General features: G+C 39.3%; 1 protein-coding gene across 3 annotated transcripts in view; it reads right to left on the bottom strand.

Annotated features, from left to right (window-relative positions):
* Mid2 (midline 2) overlaps positions 1-23722 on the bottom strand; it is a 96834-nt gene that overhangs the window by 12612 nt on the left and 60500 nt on the right. For 2 of the 3 annotated variants that reach the window (XM_040744475.1, XM_040744472.1), the window contains exons 4-7: positions 14953-15060; positions 13247-13395; positions 4608-4735; positions 3238-3471 (exon numbers count right to left, since the gene is read on the bottom strand). In XM_040744475.1, coding sequence (XP_040600409.1) covers positions 3238-3471; positions 4608-4735; positions 13247-13395; positions 14953-15060 — 619 coding nt within the window. The remainder of the gene's footprint in view (positions 1-3237; positions 3472-4607; positions 4736-13246; positions 13396-14952; positions 15061-23722) is intronic. The other variant, XM_040744473.1, reaches the window with a different exon arrangement.

Genomic DNA, 23722 nt, shown 5'->3' with positions numbered 1-23722 from the left:
GTGTGTGTGTGTGTGTGTGTGTGTGTGTGTGTGTGTGCAGGTAGGTAGGTAGGACAGAAGACAAGTCTGGGTGTCTCTGCTCAGGCACAATCTTTTTTTTTCTGACATAGAGTCTCTTACTGGCTTGGAACTAATTGTCTGGGCAGCAAGCCCCAGGGATCTACCCATTTCTACCTTTCCAGCACTGGAATTGTAAGTGTGCTACCAGGCTAAGATGTATTTACATAGGTGCTGGGGACTGAACTCAGTTACTCACACTTTACCCACTGAACTACTTCCCTGAACACCATTCCTAAGTTTATAAAGGTAAATAAACAATTGTGTGGGTATCACTAAGACTTGGTGTGATGGGCCCTACAAGTGAATTATGGAAATGAAAGCATACCTCTTATTCAAAGGGAAATGCCAAAATGTGAATATTTAAGAGTACTGGATATGCAGAGGTGGGTGGATAAATGTGAGCTTGAGGCCAGCCTGATCAAACAAAGCAAGTTTCCCATCTCAAAAAGAAAATTAGGAATTTCAAAGGTAAATAACAAAGAGATGGGGTGTACACATGTGATGGAGACAACTGCATCAGTGAAAAGGTAGTGATGAAGATCTGTCTTTGTGTTCATGTGTTACAGAATGCCTGACCAGAAAAAGGGTGTGTCCAGTGTTCTAGTAATGCAAAAATAAAAATAAAAACAACAAAAAGTACTGAGCCAGAAAGATAATGTAGCAATCAGGAAGACAAACAACTGTTGGAATTCTCACTCAACTGAGAGTATGACCTGAAACCTTACTGATTGTGTTCACTTAAATCCTACAAGAAGTAGTAGGACAGCTCAAATCAAGGGAAAAAGTTGAAAGAGGAAGGTAGAACTACACAGCAAATTCAAAGCCAGTCTGAACTACAAGAGACCCTGTCTCAGAGGAGGAAAAGATATGATTCATCCATCCTCTGGGGAGGTCAAACCACTTTTGGAGTACTTATAGTCACTTTTGACAGAAAGCACATTTTAAAAGCACTTTGACCAACAGAAGGTTGTCCATAAAAAGAATACTATGCTGATAGGGTCTGAAAAGCATATTGTACGAGGAGCAGCAAAAGAACTAAAACTGTTGAGTCATAAAAATGTAACTTTAGTTACATATGAGTTACCTAAAATACCAGAGGAACTGTTATATGAAAGATGGGATACGTTTGTTAATGAGGCACAAACAGATTCATTAAGGAACATCAAGCTTGAAGTCTGGTAGTCACAGGTTCAGACCCTGTCATTTTGGAGTTCTGTGTCCTTGGGAAACTCACTTGACTTGAGCACCAATTTCTTCACATGTAAAATTTGAATCAATATAATCTCTTTTAGATGGCTAAGAGCACATGAGGACTAAATGAGAGACTACGCGTGAGAATGGCAAAGCAGAGTGCACGTGCAGCTTTACTTCTGTCATTATTTACAAAGAGAAACAGGTCTCTTCCAAGGAGTACTGGAAATAACATATAGCTGTCCAACAGTCAAAAGAACTGTTTTCATGAAAATGAACATGCCATCACTAGCAACATTCAAGCAGAGATGTTTACTGATCCGGTGGATGAGAAGATTAGGTTAGTTATCTTTGAGGGGCCATTCCAACTCTAAGATGCAAACTTTATCACTAGTAGCATCAGTAGCAACTTTGTTAGGCATTCATTTACGAAGGACTCTGTAGCTTTGAGAACAGAGGTGATAATTTATAGTTTGTCCGTTCTCACACCTGTTCTCAACTTCCGGGAGATGATTGCTCTTCCCCTATCAGGAAGGTAAAGGACTGTTCCAATCTCTGACACCGACTGCCAGAACTTAGAGTAAACTGGAAGAGGAAACTTATGGTATGGCCTTGGAGCTTGTGACTTCATAATCTGAAGAGATGTCCAGGGATATACGGCTACATGATCCAAGTCGCTTAGACTGGAGCTGCATGAAACCAGTATTTTTGGTTTTACTCTCAAATATCCCCTTATTTGTCCTCCCTAGCACTGTCACAAATTCTGCCCATGACTTGTCACCAAATAGGAAAAGAAAGCCCATAAGGAGGGTTTATTTGAATAATGTCTATTCATGTTGGTTTGTGAAGATGAACATAAATGCAAAGTACAAAGTTAAAAAATACTAATTTGTAGCTTTGCAAATGCAAGTGCTTGAACTCAGCTTTGATTCTGCTTTGTTCCTGTTGTGTGATATTTGTACACTGTATGAAGATATGTTCTTGTGATTGACTTCATAAAGAGCTGAACTGCCAATGGCTAGGCAGGAGAGATGGGAAGGAGGAAGAGATAACAGGTTTGGGAGACACAGAGAGGTAACAGGAGGTTCAAGATGGATGAGAGGTAATGCCACGTGATAGGATGTAGATTAATAAAATATGGGTTAATTTAAGTTGTAAAAACTAGTTGAGAACAAGCCTAAGCTAAAGACCAAGTTTTCATAATTAATAATAAATCTCCATGTCATTATTTGGGAGCTGGCTGGTGGGACAGAAAAAGTCTCATTACGGTTTCCATTGCTTCCTCTCCCTCCAACCCACCCTTCCAGTGGGGACCTTTCTGCTTAATGGAATCAGTTAAGTTCCTACTGTTCCTGGTCTTGCTCCAGTTCAGCAGAAGGTGAAACCATCTTAATATAAGGGCCGAAGAACAGCCATTTAAACATCTTTAACTATGATCCACTGAGACAGCTTTTCGTTTTGTTTTTCGACACAGGCCTTGAAATTGCAATTCTACTACCTCAACCTCCTTTGTGTTGGGATTATCAGCATGAGCCACTGTACCTAGCTCTGTCATGGTTTTATATTTACTGGAATTACTTGTGGAAATGCAGGACTAAAGAAATGAATGACAGGGGCAGAAGGCCGATCTACATGTCCATAAACAGAAATAGGTTATAATAAAGGAAGTAATGGTTTTTGAACATAATTTTATCGTGATAATGAAGTGGAAGGAGACTCAGAGAGAGAGAGGTTCACGCACATGGAATGATGGTGATTTAGCTACCCAGGAACAGATATTAAGCAGCACTTTGGATCAATGTCGTGGTATGGATTGAGAAAAAGCTAAGGATTACATAAACCATTATGGCTTATCCCAGTGACTACCCAGCAAGAAAATATACAAGTGGCTTGTTGCCATCAGTAATGTTTTACAGTACCCTGGGGAGCTTACACTGTCTATGAAAATCTATACTAAACAACCTCACATGTCTTACAAACACTTGCCTCGTGGCGCACCGGCCAATCTTGAGCAGCTTACTGCTTCCTTACATTTCCTTATCTCTGGCCACAGGCCCCAACTACACCATGACTTACTGATGAAGTTAGCCTGGCCAGTGAATATGGTGTACTGAAGCTCATAGGAGCTGATGCTGAACTCATCGTCCGAGATCCAGTGCACTGTAATGGTGTCATGGGAGGCAGTACAAAGTTCTTCTCGGATAGATGGTGGGTTTGGGGCTGAAAAAAAGTAAAGAAAATGGTAAGGAAATACCTTGTCTCTTCAGAAGAGGTAGAAGGTTTCGTTCCTTGTATTTTTTTTCAGTCATGGGGATTAAGCCCATACTAGACAAGCGCAGTACCACTGAGCAACATCCCCAGGTCTGGAGAAATTATCTTAATAGACATACTTTGGCAAGAACCATGCAGACTGAAGCAATGTACTGAGACCACCAGCCACTTTTGTGGCAAATATGTAAGACTAAGTAAGTGTGACAATTTCTCCTCTTTTCTAGAATGCCGGTAAAAAAACATACATAAATGGCAAAGCAAAATACTGTTTTCTTATAGCATGAACTTCAACCTATTTTTATTTCAAAATAATCTTTTCCTAGATATTTGACACTATTTAAAATGCAAATTGATAAGAATTTCCCATTGTAAAATGGCTATTACCATATAGACTTGCTACGAAGCATAATGATACAAAATTAATATGCAGTGTCTGTTATGAAGTAGGTAAGAATTAACAGCTGCATTGGTATAACAATATAGCTACATACAATAAGGTTACTGCTGTGCCTAGATTGTTCTCAAGAAATGACCTGAAAGTAGTTAGCATTCTTAACATGCTGACTTCATCCTTTACTATCTTAGTATTCTTCATGGATATTAATTCGTCTTTATTTCAGTCAGTTTAACAGTTATAGGCTGTCGCTTCTGACACCTATTTGTTACATGAAAACGTCATCTGAAAAGCTAAACCTGAGTCCTAACAGCTCGGGGAAATAACATGATTCTTTGTAAGAAATGAAATTGACAAATTTGTTTTAACAAAACACTTCTTTTTGCTGCTACTGAGGACTGAACTATATGAAATACTGGTCAAGACCTCTGCCAATGAGCCACAGTGCCCCAGATGTCCACTTTTCTTTTATGTAACATGAACTAAAATATATTGTTTTTCTAAAACGGTACATGTGGCCCATAACCATACCACCCTGAACATACCTGATCTTTTCTCAAAAGGTACATCTGTTATGTAAAGGCTTATTTAAAAATTCTCAACTTAAATCTTTTCCTTTTCAAATCACTTTAGACTAAAAGGGTACAGAAAGAAAAAACAAAAAGGGAAGGAAAGGACAGTACATTCACACCTGTTAAATAGTCTAGCCCCTCCAATAGTTTCTTTTCTCTAGAAAAATCTAAAGCAAAGTTTTCAAAGGCATCATTAAAATTGATGTCTGGAATCAGAACTTGAGAAGATGCAGTTGCCATAGCGACCCTGAAAAGGAAAAAAAATACATCAATATACATCAAAATAGGCTTGGAACCTTCACCTAGTGTTTGATTTCTGGTTTAATGAGGTAAAAATAAATCACTTGTAAGTGAAAATACCATATCTCTGCTTTCCCAACGGAAACACTTTCAATTTTAATCGTAAGGAACCAATTAAGAGTTATACCATATTTATACACATATGTTCACCCCTCAAACACACTCCTCCATCCTGTCTTAATTTTGAGAAGTAAATACAGGATTTTTTCCCCTCTGCATCATTTTCCATCTGGCAGGCAGCATCAAAGTAGACCTCTGCTGGCTTGGTAAGAGCAGTTTAAGATTGTTTTTGTACATCTCTTTTTTTTCATGTTAACTAACGAACCAACATGCTGGATTAATGCCTTCCCATTAATACCATTCATTATTTTATCTTTTACAACATTTACATTTCATTACACTATTCTTTGGTTGCATAATACTGTGACAATTTTATGTCCCAAACTAGTTCTTTCCTTCTTTCCCATTTATTTATTAATTAATTAATTTAGTTAGTTAGTTAGTTATTTGAGATAGGGTTTCATGTATCCCAGGCAAGTCTTGAACTTGCTACACAGCCACAAATAACCCTGAACTCCTGGTTAGTTGGGAAGATGGGCATGTGCCAAATTAAGATGTGCTGGGGATTCAACCCAAGTCTTTGTGGATGCTAGGCAAACACTCTGTCAACTGAGTTACATCCTTAGACTTATCTCCCCAGTCACTTTTAAGAGACACAGCAATAAGGATCCTATTTCGTACCACTTATATCTTTTTCTATAGTTCCTAAAACAGTGTTAGACACATAGTAAATAAATATATATTGAATGAGTAACCGAATGACTTACAACAACATGATGCTAATGTTTATGGAATTCTTAGTATATATATAAGGCACTATGCATGAAAATTTACATAAATTATCTAATTTTCTTCTTACCACACTGTTAAGTTATTTCCATTTTGTAAGTGAGGAAGCATGCACATTTAAAAGCTAAGCAAGCTGCCAAGATCACACACAACAGTAAAAGTCAAAATTTAATTGAATCCATATCCATTTGATTCGAAACTCTGCTTCCATAACTATTTATGTACTCATAATTTTAAATGTACATTTTATGTATGTCAGCAATTCTTATGAGCCCATAATTAATCAGACTTATCTGGGGTAGCTTTTACAAAAATAGTCAGGTTTCAGTCCTGTATCAGACCTTGGGAATGAGAGTCAATAAAGATCCTTGTGCATACAAATGGCAAAATGGGAAGAAACATTACCTTGGAAACACTATGCAGGTTCTAGTGGGCAGAAGAGGCACAGAGTAGAGTAAAATCAGAACAGATTTTTTTTTTGGTTTTTCAAGACAGGGTTTCTCTGTATCTTTGGAGCCTGTCCCAGAACTCGCTCTATAGACCTAGCTGGCCTTGAACTCCTCAGAGATCTGCCTGCTTCTGCCTTCTGAGGGCTGGGATCAAAGGTCTGGGCCACCATGCCTGACTGGAAGTAACTTTTAAGCCATGACCTACTTAATAAAGGTTAAATGTGTTCCCTCTTGGTTAAATGGTAGAGAATGAAGCAAAATCATGTAGGGTATTTTATGCTCTGTTTTAGCTTTAACCTTCAACCTAAGAATAATGGGAGTCACTGGAGCAATTTAGATAAAGGAGTGCTGTGCATACATTTACGTTTTAACAGTTTTAAAGCTTTAGTGGAGGGAAGTCATTCAGATCTTTGAAGTCCCCTAGGAATAAGCAGTAAGTGAAGTAGTAATGAGGCAGGATAGCAGGGCAGGAAAATTAAGGGGATGTCTGCCATAAGCCTTCAACTGTTAAGGAATCTCACAATAACTACCACAGTTACAATAAAATGTATGCCTTAACACCCTTGCATAACCTATAGAAGCCCTAGTTTTGCCTTATTAAGTTGCAATCATACTCAAGGCTCCTACAAAGCTATTCTATTATTTCACTTATCAAAAAGGAGGAAAGAGACATGAAAGGTGTTTCAAAAAACACCTCTAGCTATATAATTTCAAAGGCCTGTAAATCTTATATTCAGCCACTGCTAAGGCATTCAGGGGTGATGCTTTCTTGAGAAGCCCATACTCATGCATTTGGGTGTGTTGTATCCTTTCACAGAACACCTTTCTTTCTGTTAATACCTATGCTCAAATCTATGTAGAACTTTCTTTCCAATACACTCCAATTCTGCTTCATACTGACTCAGTCTGAAATTCCTTTTGTAGTCGAGAATTTGAGTGCAAGTCTCCGAAAAGAATTCCTCAGACTGCTGCTGCAGGTGAGAGTGTAGTGTTGGGTCTCCTGCCATTGACCACTGTCTATGACAGGCACAAGAGCGTAAAGAAACTGAAAGGGGAATAGAGGACTTATTAAGCAGTCAAAAATTCCTGGGGTTAATCCTCTAATTTACTGTACACACACACACACACACACACACACACACACCTGAAAAGATTGGTTCAAAAAACATGAAACCAATCTGGCCAGTGAGATGGTCAGTGGGTAAAGGTGTTTGTCACCAAGCCTACTTGAGTTTGATCTCCAGAACTCACATTGTGAAAGGAGAGAATCGACTCTCACAAGTTGTTTGCTGATCTCACACGTGTGAGTTCACACATATACCCACAAAGAGACATAAATAAAAGAATGGAAACAAATAAATAGACAGACAGACAGACATAAAAAAGAACAACATGAAAACAAGCCAGATCCCAGAACTCAAGAGGCAGCAGCAGGAGGATTTCTAGGGTTTGAGGCCTGGACTACAAAAGGAGCTCTAGGTCAGCCAGACTGATACCGTGTCTCAAAAATAACAGCAGCAGCAACAGCAATAATAACAATACCCTATGGAAAAAAAAGGGCCAACAAGGTTCAAAGAGCAAGTACAAAGCAGAGCATAGTGGCACACACTTGGAATCCCAGAACTAAGAAAGTGGAGGCAGGAAGACCATGAGTCCCAGGTCAGCCTGGGCTACGTAGCAAGATCCTGCCTCCAAAAAAAATAATCCAAATACATGAAAAATTGAAGAAATGTGCATTAAGATTAGAAAGCATGTAGATTACAAATAAAGATGATGGGGAAGTCCTGTGTATATGTCAATAAAGCACTGTTTCCCAATAGGGAAGCAAGATAGGTGGGACTAGGAGTCTAGGAGGATTCTGGGAAATGTAGTGATCTGAGCCGTCGCCATTGATTCCCTGGAAGAGGGAACACAAGTCTGCGTTCTCAAAAAAATAAGTCCTTATGAAAATACATACTAGTGATTATGGGTCAATAATTAAGTCAGAGCTAGCCAATGAAAAACAATAGCAAATGGACAACAGCTTCATAATTAATAAAGTGTCCTGTGTGTTATCTGGGGGTTCAGACAGCTGGGCAGGGTCCAGGCGGCTGGAGGGGAAGACCACACGTTACATATGGACGGTATCAGAAGTGGGATTATGAATTTCCACGTAAAATGACAAAAGCTTAAAAGGGGATTTTAGAAACAAAAGGACAGATAGAAGCACGGCTACTTGTTAACAACATTTTTCTTGTGTGAGCTCTGTGTTGCTAGAGACAAACAGAGACTTGCCGGCCAACTCTGGCGGTAAACGTACGTCTGCTGTCTTGGAAAAACCTCAGTTAAAACAGCCAGTTTTGCCGGGCGTTGGTGGTGCACGCCTTTAATCCCAGCACTCGGGAGGCAGAGGCAGGCGGATCTCTGTGAGTTCGAGGCCAGCCTGGTCTACAGAGCGAGTTCCAGGACAGCCTCCAAAACAATACAGAGAAACCCTGTCTCGAAAAATCAAAAAAAAAAAAAAACAGCCAGTTTTGATTAGCAATGTTGTTGAACAGATAGCAGACACATGGCCAGAAAACTTGAAGATTTACAGTAAAGTCAGATTCAGATTATAAAAAGCCTCTAAAGGTTTACAGTGTGTTTGAAAATATATGTAGGCTTGAGAGAAAAAGAAACAGGATAGTGGTAAAAGAAATAGACAAGCCGGTTGTGGTGGTGCACGCTAGTAGGATTTGCTCCAGAAGCAGAGGTGGGCAGATTTCCTGAGAAACCCTGTCTCAGAGAAATAAATTAATTAATTAATAAAAGTAAAAGAAATAGAGTAATAATAATAGATAAATAAAAAAAGGCCACGTAAAGATAAAAAATACACTGAGAGACTGGATACTGTATGCTATTGTGTTTTTAAGTTTTTCAATTGCTATAAAACAACTAATAAAATGCACTTGATTATAAATGCTGCTAAATTAATCCAGCTTTTATATTTTAAAAATACTTTGACTTCTAAACTTAAATATAAGGACAGGTTACTTGGAAAAAGAGTTTTTGTTTATGTTTCCACAAAAAATAAAAAGCTATGGATTCCTTCCAGGCTTCTGTGGTTTGGTAAAGCAAGACTTCCTAAAACAATGTCCCAGACAGTCCAACATCCAAAACAACTGAGATGATACAACCTTAATGACTACAAAAAAGAAGGATTTGGCCAAGGTTTCTAAGTGTTGTCATGATCCCCATGATAGGAACAGCGCCCCCATCCAACAGGAAACAGTTTGGAATGACCAATGTCCAAATTCCCAAATATTGTTTAAATGTTTATTTTCATTTATACAGGGTTACTTATAAATGGCAATGATCACAGTCAATCTCTTTCTAAAAAAGAAAATATGGTTTAGAAATGAATACTTTGTCTTGGAATGGATTTTCATTTATTGATACAAATTTAAGGTCAATTTTGGGATATGTGTATTTCTCCTCTTGATAAAGTATTGTGCTTATACTGACCTTTTAAAACATAATGCATAATTAAATACAGACTATAGATAGTTACTTGTAATAGTCAGAACTTATAGTTAGGGAAGTTAGGTTTTCTATATATGCAGAGATATATTTGAGATAGATAGACAGTCTTCAAACCTTTCAAAGACCTTCAGAAAATGGCATTTAAAATGGTTTAGGGTTTTTCTTGACAATGAGAAATGTCTGATCCTGGCAGCACCAATTACGTCTGAGAGGAAGATGGGCATCGAAGAAACTTGTTATGGAGTTTGCTTTCAACATGGCAAGATTAGCCATTTGGGCAAGAAACTGCTATTGCCTAGACTGCTTGATTGTTTCTGTATAAACTGGATATGCAGAACCTACAGAAAAGTGACTGCTGGACTCAAGCAGTCCTACAGGGTTCCTGCTTCATGGAAGAGTCTATGAGACTTTCTGCAGGACACAGAAAAATGACAGACAGACTGCCAGTGCAGATGGACAGTTTAAAATTTCCTGCTTTGCTGAGAAATCTGCCAGACACACTGTGGCCTCTGGGCTGAAGATGGATGCCCCAACATTACAGAGGAACTTCAGGTGACTGTCCAGTTAGCGAGATGTCTCTGTCAGTTTTTATATATCATCCTTCTGTGTAGGTGGTGGGATCTTAACTCTAGTCTTCCTGATTACACAGCAAGTGCTCTTAACTTACAAAAACCATCTCATAAAATTCTTATAAAGCAATAACCGAGAAGCATGTAATATAAATTACAAATGCACTCAACATACCAAATATAACCTAATTGTCTAACATTAGAGATTAAATTGAGTAATATATATATATGAAATTTCATAAGCCATTGAAAATAAAGTTTTTAATGATACAGGAGAAAGTGTGATCTATTATTTCACAGGTTAACTATAATAGAGTATATACAGTATTACCTGAGAGAGAGAGAGACTAACAAATCAACAAACAAGAATGACAGCAAGAAATGATGTGAAGGGAATCCTGTGTGTAAATAAGAGTGGCTGTGGGAGGGAGACAGGATTTCTTTTCAACTGGAAGGGTAGAGAATCCTTCTTTGAAGTGGTGTTTCAATTGAGACCCATTTTATCTGAAGGGATAGTACCTTAATACAATACAATGAATAAAAATAAGGATGAATTTCAGATTCTATGAGAGACTGGAGAAAAAGATATTTATAGATAGACTAGATAAAAAGACATTATATTGAGTAGATGATTCTCAAGTAGTATCATATAGACAGCCATCTTCCATTCCATGCACTGGAGCCCATGCAAAGTTTTACATAGAGATTTGGGAACCATCAATATAGCATTTGATCATAATTAAATGGTAACTGAAGCCTTAAAAGCTAATGGATTTGTAAGGAAAACTGTGTGCAGGGAGAAGAGACTTTCCTAATATTAAATCAGAAATAACAGTGTCATTAATGAATAGATCAAGGAATGCTGCTCTCAATGGCAAAAAAGAAAAGGAACAAAAGCAAAGAAAAGAAATAAAGGAAAGGAAAGAAAAGCAGACAGGTAATGGGGATTTTTATGAGAGACAAACGTGGTCAGTAGGGACACATACTACAGAGAATCCAGTAAGATGAAAGGGAAAGATGAAACAAAGGAGCATCTTTTATATTTAGCAACAAGGTCTTCTTTTGGTGACCTTGAAAAGAATACTTCCAATAATGTTAAGGTGGGAGAAACCATTTCAGAGGCCTGCAGGGTAAGGACAGTTAAATATAGTGGCTTAAATAGATATTTCTTCTTTGCTTTCCCAAAGTCCCACTGGAAGGAAAAAAATAAAAATGGCCTAAACCCACAAAGACAAAGAGAATGAAACAAATGGATAGCAGCAACTAAGAGATTGTCAACAAATATTTGGAAGCTAGGAAGGACAGATGTGCAGTAACCAACAACAGACTGGAGAAAGCTGGATTAGGAAGCCAACAACATCGAGCTGATTTAGTGGCACAAAGTTGAAAGTTTGCATGAAGAATAGCAAGAGCCACAGATCCATGCAGCCTACCCTTTCCTCAGCCTTGCATGAGATGTGAGGTTCACTTCGGTAGAGTTTTGACATTTTACAAAAAAGAAGTCTGGAATGTCTCATGTCTCCTTCCCTGCTTGGCCCCTAGAATGCTGATAGCAGGGCCTGTAAGCCTGCCCATCCCATATGCACTGGCCACCAAAAACAGGAGGGTGCAGGGCTCCTTTCATGAGAAATGGACCCAAAAGAGAATACCTATGGTACTGACAGTTGAGATCCAACAATAAAAACCTGGCACTCTGTCTCATAATCCTACAGCAAAGTTCACTAAGCAACAAATTGCCCCCGCCCCCTCATAGCTTCCCAGCACCTTTCAGAGCTGAAATTTTATTAAAAGAGAAGTCAAAAGTTTACCAGGTGTTCAGGGAAATACAGAAGGCAATGTAATGGATCTGGCAGGAGAGGAGATGTTATACAGACACTTGTGCCTCTTCCTTTGGCTATCAGATGACTGAAACAATGAATCCCAAAGAAATATCATTTCCCCAAGAATCCCATGATGGGGATAGGGAAAGGCGTGAAAAAAAAAGGTGGCTGAAGTGATAAATCACAAAGACCAAATACGTTTAGAGCAAAGTAGAGATAAGAGATCACTTGTAGAAAATAGGGCAGTATATGATTTAAGACTTGGAGGTCTAACTAACGTCAAAGAAAAGATGTCATGGTTAGAAGATGTGATGCTTTAGCTTATGATTATGTGATTCTGAGTGATGATGATGAAGTGTGGTCCAGGAAGTGAGTAGATGACGTGAATGGGAGTCTGTGGAGAAGAAGATATCAGAGAAGGTGGAGGGCCACGTGGCTAGAGTATTACATGGGTTAGTTGTCTGAGTGAACTTATCCAGAATGATGACAGTACCAATAGGAGGAAGATCACAAGCTTAAAAACCAAAGTCTTCATTAATAGAGGCAAATATGTAAAGGAGATCATATCTGGCCTAGTGGTCTCCTGTAGCCCCTTGAAGAATTGGTGGCTGTACTGAACAATGATTTACTTTAGAGCATTGGCTCTAATAGATATAGACTATTAATGATCTCTAGATAGACTAATGATTCATGAGTTCTCTGACACTCTCGAACAATGTTCATGACATTAAATTTCAAAGGACGAAATGATTTTTTAAAAAGTCAAAGAATTACTATTCTAAGGAATTTATGCAAGAAAAACCTAAATGAAACAATAAAAACTGTACATACACCCATGCACATACAGTCAACACTAAATGAACTCAATGGTTTTGGAAAAAAGACAACACACGAAGTAGGGAGGGAAACATAGGATGAGGGAATAGGGGAGGAATTGGAGGCAAGGGATTTTGAAAAAAGTAAATAGACTTAGCAAAGGCACATCCCATCAATGCAATCACTTCTCATATACCACAAGTATAACAGAATGCTCAAGACCTAGCAGGAAGCTTAAGGCAGTAGGTAGCCCTATACTTGGCAGGCAGCAAAGACAGAGAAAAGGGTCCAGAAATCTGCAGGGTAATTTATCACAGAGGCTCGATAATTACCTAGCTGGTAAAAATCTTCGGGTGGCAGCCACTATACAATGGCTGGAGAAAATGAAGTGACTTTGAGCCAGCCCCTTTTCATAAGATCAAGCATTTGAAAAGAATTTAAGGAGCACATATACCTCTCAGCGATATTTCTTGCAGAATGAAGAAACCGTGCTTGGTCATTTTCTTTCAGGATATGCTCAGCTTGGTTGATGAGGACTGTTGACCGTTCCAGACACTGGCGGCAATTAGCGACCTGCTGTGCCAATCTTCTCAGTTTCATAACCTTAAAAGATTGGTAAGAGCAAAGAGGAGGTAAAACATACTGTGCTTAATTAAAAACAATAAAATAGATCTGCCCAAGTGATATTAAAAGTACAGCTTATTAATATCCCATGGCCCCTGCATCAACTGCTCACCTCATTCTGGCTGCCAAGTTTCTTGCCCAATCTATAACTTGATTATTTACTTTGCACTAAGCTATATCTCTGTTATCTACTTCCTCTTTGTATTAATAACACTGTTCTGCTTATAAAACAATGCATTAATTATAAAAATTTTAAATACAAATATAAAAAGAAATTCGACCACCAATCACTGTTGTTTACATTTTATTGGCAATATATTTTTGCACACCTTTAACAAAAGTACCTCATTGTTATTTATAAGTAGCTGTATTTACATGCATATATTTCAATAAGTATCTTTATACCTACCACAGTGTATTCTTGGAAACTTCAGTTCATGTTAGCTGGAACTACCCAGCATGTCACAAAGTATTGGTCATCAAATGAGGTACTTGCAACTTTTCCCATTGTACCCACAGCACAGGCCTATAATCACTATCATTTACCAGCAGGCCAACAAGCCTAAAAACATTCAGAGGCTGCATGGAGACTCACCTGACCTCTTTAACCCTTACTTATCTGTTCCCTGCTTCAAAATCTACAGTTCTTTGACTATTTTCTCTCTCTTTCCTCTATTATATCTAATAAGTTAAAAAAAACAATGCTATTTTCCCTCTAGTAATTACTGTGCTTTTCCTTTCCATATGTTCTATCACTAGTCTGGTTTCCATCTTGCAAAACTCAGACCAGAAATCACTGCATATCTCCAAAATTGCTTTCCTGGCTTCAGTATCATGCTCTGATCTACCATGCACACCTCTCCCATAGCAGATTGCATCCTTCATACAGAATCACAATAGTGTCCCAACACATTTGTAAGTCCAAAGAAGACAAGATGACAGTCCCATTTCTTCTATAATCCCAACCCATGTTTCTACCATTATTTCTTTGTTTTTATTACCTTATAATATAGAGGGAAGGAGGGACTGGAGAGATGGCTTAGTAGTTGAAAGCAATGATTACTCTTCCAGAAGACCTAGGTTCTAGTCTTAGCACCCATATGCTGGCCCACAACTGACCTTAACTCCCCTCTCAAGAGATTCACTGGCCTCCTCTGGCCTCCAAGGGCACTGCATGCACACGATACACAGACATGCATCCAAGCAAAAGACCCATATACACAAAATAAAGGTTAAAAAATAAAACTGAAAACATGCTAAAATAAAACATCTAAATCTTAAGTAAATGACCAGTTGAGCACGCGCACACACGTAACCAACATTCAGGTCAACATACAGAATGTCTGCAGCATCCAGAGCTGCCATGGTTTTTATCAGACTCTGCAAGGGCCAAACATTGCTTCTTCATATCTTTCCCTATGACCCCATTTCCTTTTGATTTTATGATTCAATTTCAAACTGCAATCATCAGGAATGAACTCCAACTTTTGAAAAAGGTCAACTGCACCTTGGCTTCACTGAAGCCCTGTGGTTTACCTTTGTCTCTTTGATTTTGACAGCAATCATTTGCTTCCTCTGCTGGATGATCTCTACCAGCTCGTCACATTCTTCCATAAGTTTTGCCTCATGCATAGCAGTGTTCACCTGCGAAGAAAGTCCAAAGAATTATAAAGTGATTGTTGCCTTTGTCCCCTGCTGGCTCTAAAAGGTTTGGACTGACAGCTAAACATGCACAACTTCTTCCATACCTCCCTCGATAAGATCCACTCCTAGAAGAAGAGTAGAGATGATGATATTAATGACGCAAGGGCATTGAAGCAGCACAGATAGGAAGGAAGCTCTCCAGGCCTCTGGTAGGTCATGATGGTTAATGGAAGGCTGGGCAGAAGGACAGATGAGATGGGGGCATGTTATTCCCACTGTGCAAATCCCTTTACTCCAGCACCCTGTCTTCCTGCTGTTCTTTCAAAAAGAAGGCAAGAAGATTCATGTGTCTCAAGGAAAGAAGATCTTCTTCCATGGGCACAATAATGCTAAGATTACAGTGCACCAGCATGTTTCTACTGGCTTAGAGTGTTTTCTGTTTCCCTTGTTCCCTTCTGATTTTAAATATGTGAATGTGCAGATCTATTTTCACATGAAGCATATGAATGTGTAGATATTTTTTCACATAGTTGTCATAATGTTTTACTCCTATTTCTTGGCTTAGAAGGAAATTTCTATCAAGTATCTAAATACTTTTCCTATTTTGAGATACTCTCTACATCAAAATCTCAGTTGCACAGTCAGGATGGAGTTTAATAAAAGCCACTATACATTGTCTTTTCATGGACAGATCTCTTCATCTTCTCTTCTCTATTACTATTGATAATGGATGGAATGAAGTTCCCAGAAGGTGTTCAAATGAATGCAGGGGATCATGGGACTCCCCCAGATACAATGGGGGAAAGAAGAGGCAAGGTGCTGACATCTTTGAAGCATTCAATGTGCCAAACACTACACAGAAAAATAGTCCCTGTATTAAGTTATCATTATAACTTTTTAATGCAGAAGCTGGGTTTTATTTTTACTCACTTCAAAATGAAGAAACAGAGGCTTTCAGAATTTTGCTAACTTGTTCCATATCGCAATGCTAATTAAGTGGCAAAACCATGTTTCAAATTGAGCTCTTTTACATGAATGCCTGGGCTAGCCGAAGAGGAACACTGGTAGGGGCTGGCAAACAAGGTTCAGTTCCATTTCAGCAGCACACAGAGCAGTGACACAGAGAATCACAATTATCCCAAAAGTCTATTTGAAGACCACTTGAGCAGAGCTCTAGAAAGCTGAGAAATAGACAATAGTTACCTTGAAAGCATCAAAACCCAAGGAGCTAGATTGCTGTGTTAGATGAGGAGGAGGGGCTGTGCTGTCAGTCACTCTCTCTGTTCAAAAGATTCCTCTACCCATTCCAAATTCAGCAATATCCCTAGACCCTGTTATCTCCTCTCTACTCCAGGTTCCTGCTGGATATTTTTAAATGGCTTTATTAATTATTTAGAATTCCATATAATGTATTTTGATCATATTCACCCTCAACTACTTCTTCACAGCTCCACCCCTATCTTCCTCAACTTCCTGTCCTTTTTTCAAAACTTAAAAAAGAAAAGAACCAGTTGAATCCAATTTGTGCTGCTCATATACTTCGAGGTGGGGGCGGTCCCCTGGAGTGTGGTAAACCTACCAGGGCCCATATCGAGAGAGAGAGAGAGAGAGAGAGAGAGAGAGAGAGAGAGAGAGAGAGAGAGAGAGATTGTTTTGCCTTCATGCATGAATGTGTACCATGCATATGCCTGATGCCCTCAGAGGTCAGAAGAGAGTGATGGTTCTTTTGGAACTAGAATTATGGATGGTTGTGAGCTACTATGTGGCAGCTGGTAACTGAACCCGAGTTCTGAGTGTTAGCAGTCAGTTAACTACTGAGTCATCTATCCATGGGGGAATACAATGGCAGCTTTTATTTATTTTAAGTAAACAATCTGTCTGGCCCTTCTCCTTGTTTTTCTCCCCCAGACTCTTCCTCTTTTTCCTAAGTTAAATCTACTTTTTCCGAGGTAAACATCATACCATCTCAAGGAACTCTCATTCCTCTGAGATTCAGAGATCTATCTAGTTCTCCCAGGGTCATTGCTTAAAGACCTGGAAACATAGCTGCTTCCCATTAGCATTTCTTTTTCAGGCTGCTGCTGGTATAGTAGAGAATGACACAGTTCCTCGTTACTTGTAATTGAGTCCTTAGGCTAACCTTCACAGAACATTCATGGTATGCCAGGCACCACTGTAATCGTTTATATTTAGCACCTTTCAATTCTCCAAAGCAATCACTCATGGCAGGTTATCACTATTCCCATTCGAGAGACAAGGAAACATGAGCCCAGAGAGATTCAGTGACATGTTCAAGTCTATACAATTAAGAGTGAGAGAGATGAGATTCGGGTGCTGGAGGGTCAACTCTAGAGTGCACAATTTTAACCATTACACATCCTTCCTCTCTAGACCACCGTAACAACATCTGTCTTTGGTTTCTGACAATCATTATCCCCTTTGCACTATTCATCTTTATTCTGACATCCCTTTTTCTTAACCATTTCAGACTTCTTATTGTTCCTTTAGAATACCATGAATTTGCATGCCTTATACGTTTTCCTTTTTTTTTTTTTTTTTTTTTGGTTTTTACAAGACAGGGTTTCTCTGTATTGTTTTGGAGGCTGTATTGTTTTGGAACTCACAGAGATCCGCCTGCCTCTGCCTCCCGAGTGCTGGGATTAAAGGCGTGTGCCACCACCACCAGGCCCTGAGGTTACCTTTTATTGAAAAAGGTATGTCCTCATTTATTGAGCAAACTTCTACTTGTCTCTCAAGGCCAAACTCAGTTATCATCCCTTCTGTAACATTTTCTCACTGGTAACAATACAATCAATCACTATCCCACTTATATTTTCATATTACTTTCCATAATCAGTAATTCTGCTTACTATTTCATATCACTGCAATTGAATTAGACTGTTTTCCCCACTTGGTCATTAAGTCAGGAGGCAGAGATTGTGTTTTGTCTATGTCCGGAATAGAGAATGGTACATAGTACACACTAGGTCAGTATCTGTTGGAGTGAACTGACTGGTAATCCCTGCAAAAGAATCTTTCACTGCCTGTTTGGCATGTCCAGTTGTTTCTCAATGTTAGTACAAATTCTATATATGCTATCTGAAGATTTCCCTCCATGTCTACTCTCCACTTCGGATTTACTATCTGTTGTCAATAATGCTATTACAGTTACTTGGGTTTAGTAACTTTTTTAAAAGGTTTTTTCTTTATTCTAATTTTGATATTATAATTACGTAATTTCCCCCTTCCCTTCTTCCTTCCTACCTCTTCCATAACCCCTCCTTACTTGCCTTCAAATTCATGGCCTCTCTTTCCTATAATCCTAAATACAACCTGCTCAATCTGCATACTGGTGCTTGTATGCATATTTTCAGGATTCACCATTTGCAGTTGTGCACTGGTGTGCACTTCCCTAGGAAAGGCTATTTCTTCCAGTCTCAGCATTCCTCAGTTGCTCACAGTGCTTTGTTTAGTATTGAGGCCTCATGGTCTTCCACCTATCCATCTTGGCATGACTATTATTGTCCTTGCCCAGCTCATGTCTAGGCAGTCATATTGGTGAGACTTTATGGGTGTAGCATCTGAGCTCACTAGCAAACAGTCTCACAGCAAATTTGTCTCTCATAGTCCATGTAAATTCTCAACAGTCCCAAAGTCCTTTTCTATTGTCATTTCTGTCCCCCTAAAGTTCCTCTAGGAATGAAATGAGGATTTGAGTCAAGTTGCCAATACACTGAATCCTTCATTATCCTTTGCACACTTTTTCAAAAGCCTCTTTAACTAAGCTCTCTGCTCTTAGAATCATTCTCTTGCCATGCAGCACCATAACTCTTCCTTTGCCTTCATCATTTACTAAGCACGTTTTGTGGGATGCATTCTGCTAAAGGCCCTGTCTTCAAACAATGAGCAATCTAGAAGTCTAGAAGGGTGTGTGTGTGTGTGTGTGTGTGTATGTGAAAACAACCAAGGTAGGATAAGCTAAATACCAAGAGAGCCATGCCAATTATCACACAGAAAGCAAACACCACACTCTTAATTAGCAAGTGGAAAAGATACCAGAATGAAATGGGACACACCAAACATTGAAGGAATGCGTTGGGGATTTAACCTCTAAAAGGGAGGAAATTTCAAACCAAACAATAAGGCTTGAATGAGACGCCATGTCAAGAACATTATTCTTTATTCAATATGATATTCTTGAAATTAAGATTTATTTTTTCTTTTTATGGGTGCATGTGACTGTGACTTTATGTGCATGTTGGCGGGATACCCACAGAGACCAGAAGAGAATGTAGGACTCTCTGGAGCTGGAGTCACAGATGGTTGTAAGCTGCCTGACACAAAATCTCCAGTCTTCTGAAAAAGCAGTAAGCTCTCCTAACCACTGAGCAATCTCTCCATCTAGTATTCTTGAGGAGAAGGAAAGTAAGATGATGGATGTCTTCGGTTAACTTTTTTTAATGAAGATGAAGTACCACTGGTTCTGTTGGTGTAATAATAAACTTAAAGATGACTTAGGAAGTTATTGGGGGTGTGAACAAGACATATAGAAGATAAGAAACCATCTCATGATGGTTAATCTTCATTGTCAACATGAATGGGCTTAGAATCACCAAGGAAACACAGCTCTCATTGTATTTATGAGGGTGTTTCCAGAAGGGCTTAACTGGAAAACTCAGCCTGTGTACAGGCAGCATCACACCATGCTCTGGGGTCTTAGATTAAATAAGAAAGAGAAAGTGAGCTGACCAGCGTTCATCTCTCTCTGCTTCTTGATTTCTGACATCTGGTTCATCTGGTTCACATTCCTGCTGCCATTCCTTCTCTGCCACATAGACCATATCCCCAAACTATCAACCAAAATAAACAGTTCTTTACTTAAACTGCTTTTCTCAGGCATTTTGTCACAATAATAAGACAAGTAACTAATCCACTGTCCTTGCTCAAAACTCTTCAATTAAACAACAAGGTCCTTGAGGAGAGATTTTCCACTTTGTTCCTTCCACTGTACTCGGAACAGTGCCTTGTACAAAATGAATACTTACAGAACATTTGTTGATAGAATTGGCTGAGTAAAATAGAAAGCAACAAGGAGGCCAAACTTCAGAAAATATGCCATAGTAAATATATTTTGTTGAGAAAATTTAGGTTGAAGTTTGGGAGCTAGGATGGGAAGGAATTTGAAGCCATTACATCAGGAGAGATAAAAAAAAAACAACCAAGCACAATGATTAGAGCAGAAAGTTGGCTGGAGAGGCAAAATTCCAAATCAAGGCTAAAGCAATGACATTAAAATGTTTCCATGTCAAGAAGCAGCCCAGAAGAGCAAGGTCTTGAAATGTTTTCCGAACAGGAAAAACTCCAGGGAAAATCTGTCTTCGTGATGTGAATAAAACAACTCAAATTACATGGAAGGCATTTGAAAGCCCAATGTTTTGTTGGCAGTTTTATTTGAATATGCAGTAAGGCTATTTCAGTTATATATGAACCCTTAGTTGAAAATAACTCTGGTTATCACATTAATTGTCTTTGGTAGATTAGTTGGTGTGTGGAAGACTCTAGCTCTTTATTTGAAGTTTGTTCTTTGTTTTGAGTTAGTGGGCTTAGCTAAATGATTTTATAGAAAGTTTTTACTACATTTTATGTATAAAAATTTATCCCTCTTGGAACCCACAGAGACAGTTGGCCTGAGTTAGTGGGAGCTCACGAACTCTGAGGAGCCTGCATGGGACTGACTTAGGTCCTCTGCATGTGTTTGACAGTTGTGTACCTTGGTCTGCTTGGGGGCTCCTAGCAGTAGGACCAGGACCTGTCCCTGGTGCATAAGCTGACTTTTTGAAACCCACCTCTGCTAGGGTGCCTGAACCAACCTCGATGCAGGGGGGAGTAGCTTTGTCGTGCCTCAACTTGATATGACATGCTTTGTTGACTCCCATGGGAGACCTGCCCTGTTTTGAACAGAGCAGGAATGGATAGGGAGATGTAGACAGAAGATAGGCAGAGGGAACGGGAAGAGAGGAAGGAGGGGAAACTGTGACTGTTAGGTAAAATAAATTTTAAAAATTAATTAAAAAAGAAAAATTTATGAGGCAATTATCTTCATGGAAAGCAAAAAGAGACTAGTGAGCCCACAGAGATGGAGACAGATGTGAGTCACCATGATAAGGGCACCTCACAGTTCTCTACTGTTTAGGCCATGCTCATTCTTCATAGAGAAATTCAAGGACTTGTATTTCTTTATGCTTTAATTTGTCCTTAAATCCATACAGATTATTTTGGAACAAATACATTTACAGTGAATGAACAAAAAAGATGTAGATATTGATAGATATTAGATAGATTGATTCAAAAAAGATTTGCTAGTGTCTCATATAGAATTGTCTTCAATGATCTTGAGACCTCCAAAAGAAATAAAAATACCATTTGCTTAATTTGAAAATAAAATTATCCCCCTTGAAGATATCGTTGGGGCAATTCTGCAAACCTATTTGTGTGGATCCACCTAACCTCAAAGACAAAGGACCCCAGCCTCACTCTTTCAAAGACTAAGTACTAGGTACCCAGGCAAGTTCCCAGGTCATCTTCTTGGTTCCATGCTGGTTTACTTTCTCTCAATTGCAGCAAGAACTTGACTTGCATATTTTTCCAGCTGTACACCACACATCTTTTTGGCACAGTAAGGATTAAACCTAAGGCCTCATACATGCTAAGCAAACCCTCTACTATGGAGAATTTCCAAGCTGCAAGACTGATTGTAAAGTAAGAGCTAGTCTTGCCAAATGTCCACCCTTCTCTAGTACAAATTCACAAGCTCCTTTGTTGAGAGGATTTTGACTGAAACAAATATATAGGAGGTTTACAAACGTCATGGGTTACAAAGGCCTCTTTTTAGTGTAGTTATTTTGGCAAGTGTTTAAACTCTGTATTGAAATATAAGCGAGCTAGACCCTTGACTCCTTTCAGAGATGTTGTATTAACTACTTTCCTTATTGCTACTTCAATTCACCTGACAAAAGCAACTTAAAGAGCTGACTTTGCTCATGGTCCAAGTGGACATCATGGTGGTGGGCTCCTAGAAGATAGAGCTCGAGAGGGCTAGTTGCGCTTCATCCGCAGTCAGAACCAAAGAATGCTACATGATAGTGCTTAGCTGCCTGTCTCCTTTGTACTCTAAGCCTCCACAGAGATGCCTCCCACAGTTCAAGTGGATCTTCCCACCTTAATGAACCCAATCTAGATAATCCCTCCCAGGCACACCCAGAGGCTTAGCTCCTTGCTGTTCCTAAACCTTCTTAACTGACAATCAATAAACCATCACAAACGCATCTGACAACTTTAAGGGGAAACCTTTCAGGTGCTCATTCTCCAAGTCTTTGTTTTATTCCTGTGTTTAAAGTTCATCAGCCTTCTCTCTGCCTCCGTGAGAAATGTCCTCCCCCACGCCCTCCTCTCTCCTGTCACATCATGAGTCTTGTAGAGAGTTGTGCAGGAGCTCAAAACACATTGAGATTTCTGATTCAGGTGGAAAAAGTACACCTATGTAGTGGTAAACTATCCCACAAACCCAGACTCGAAAAAATTTCATTTTCTATGTCCATGTCCTCCACTCAAGAAGTCAGTGCCAACCAAGAAATCATCTACTCAAATAGTAAAATTCCAGCATTAGAGAGCATTTGGAGAAATTGTTGTTTCAGCAAACAATGAGTGCCTCCTACTAACCAGGAGTGGAATATATAATAATGAAAAACACGGCTTCTGCCTTTGAGGAACTCAATGTTTGGTAGAAAGAATGAAGTGTGAATACAACTAATTATAAGAACACTCAATATAATGGAATACAACAAAATCCTGTTGAGAACATACCAGGAGGCATCGAATTTTGCCAGTGGAAAAAGATCATCAAGGATGACTATGAAAGGTTTCCCATAGCTGATCTGGCTTAAGTGAATAAGCAATAGTTGGGGATGAAGAAGTGGGATTAAAGGGAGAGGAATCCAGACAGAGAATGGTATGACTAGAGTAAGCAAAAGCATAAGGAGGAACAGCAGAGAATGTGCTGGTGAAGCAGATCAGACTGCAGATGCACTGGAGTGAAGTAACGTTGCAAGTAGCGGTGCAGTGGTTGGGAGACAGCCCAGTGGGTAAACTGCTTGTTGCACAGCATGAGAACCAGCATTCAGATCCCTAACATACACAAAGAAAGTCAAGTGTAGCCACAAGCACCTGTAACCCCAATGCAGTTGGGGAAGACAGGCAGAGATGCTGGAACTCACTGGCCAACAAAACAGCAAGTTCCAATTCCAAGTTCAGCAATGAGATCATGATCTCAAAACAAGAAGGTGCAAGGGGATTGAAAAGGTATCCAAATGCTTTCTTCTGACCTCCACAGGCACTTGCACATACAGGCACATGCTCCTGCACATACGCGCGCGCGCGCGTACGCGCGCACACACACACACACACACACACACGTTTAACAAGGAGATTTCAAATCAGACAAAGCAAGACGGTGTTTTCTTACAGAAAAGGAGCTGAGGAAATGACTCTGTGGGGTAAAGTGCCTGCCATGCAAGCAAGAGTACCCCAGATAAGAGCTCTAGGACAAGCATAAAAAAGCCATGCATAGTGATGTGCACCTTCGCTGCTAGGGTTGACGAAAACA

The sequence above is a fragment of the Mesocricetus auratus genome, unplaced genomic scaffold (genome assembly GCF_017639785.1).
Source record: "Mesocricetus auratus isolate SY011 unplaced genomic scaffold, BCM_Maur_2.0 Super-Scaffold_100003, whole genome shotgun sequence".
In the NCBI taxonomy this organism is placed as follows: Eukaryota; Metazoa; Chordata; class Mammalia; order Rodentia; family Cricetidae; genus Mesocricetus; species Mesocricetus auratus.
This window is presented reverse-complemented; position numbering and strand designations above follow the sequence as displayed.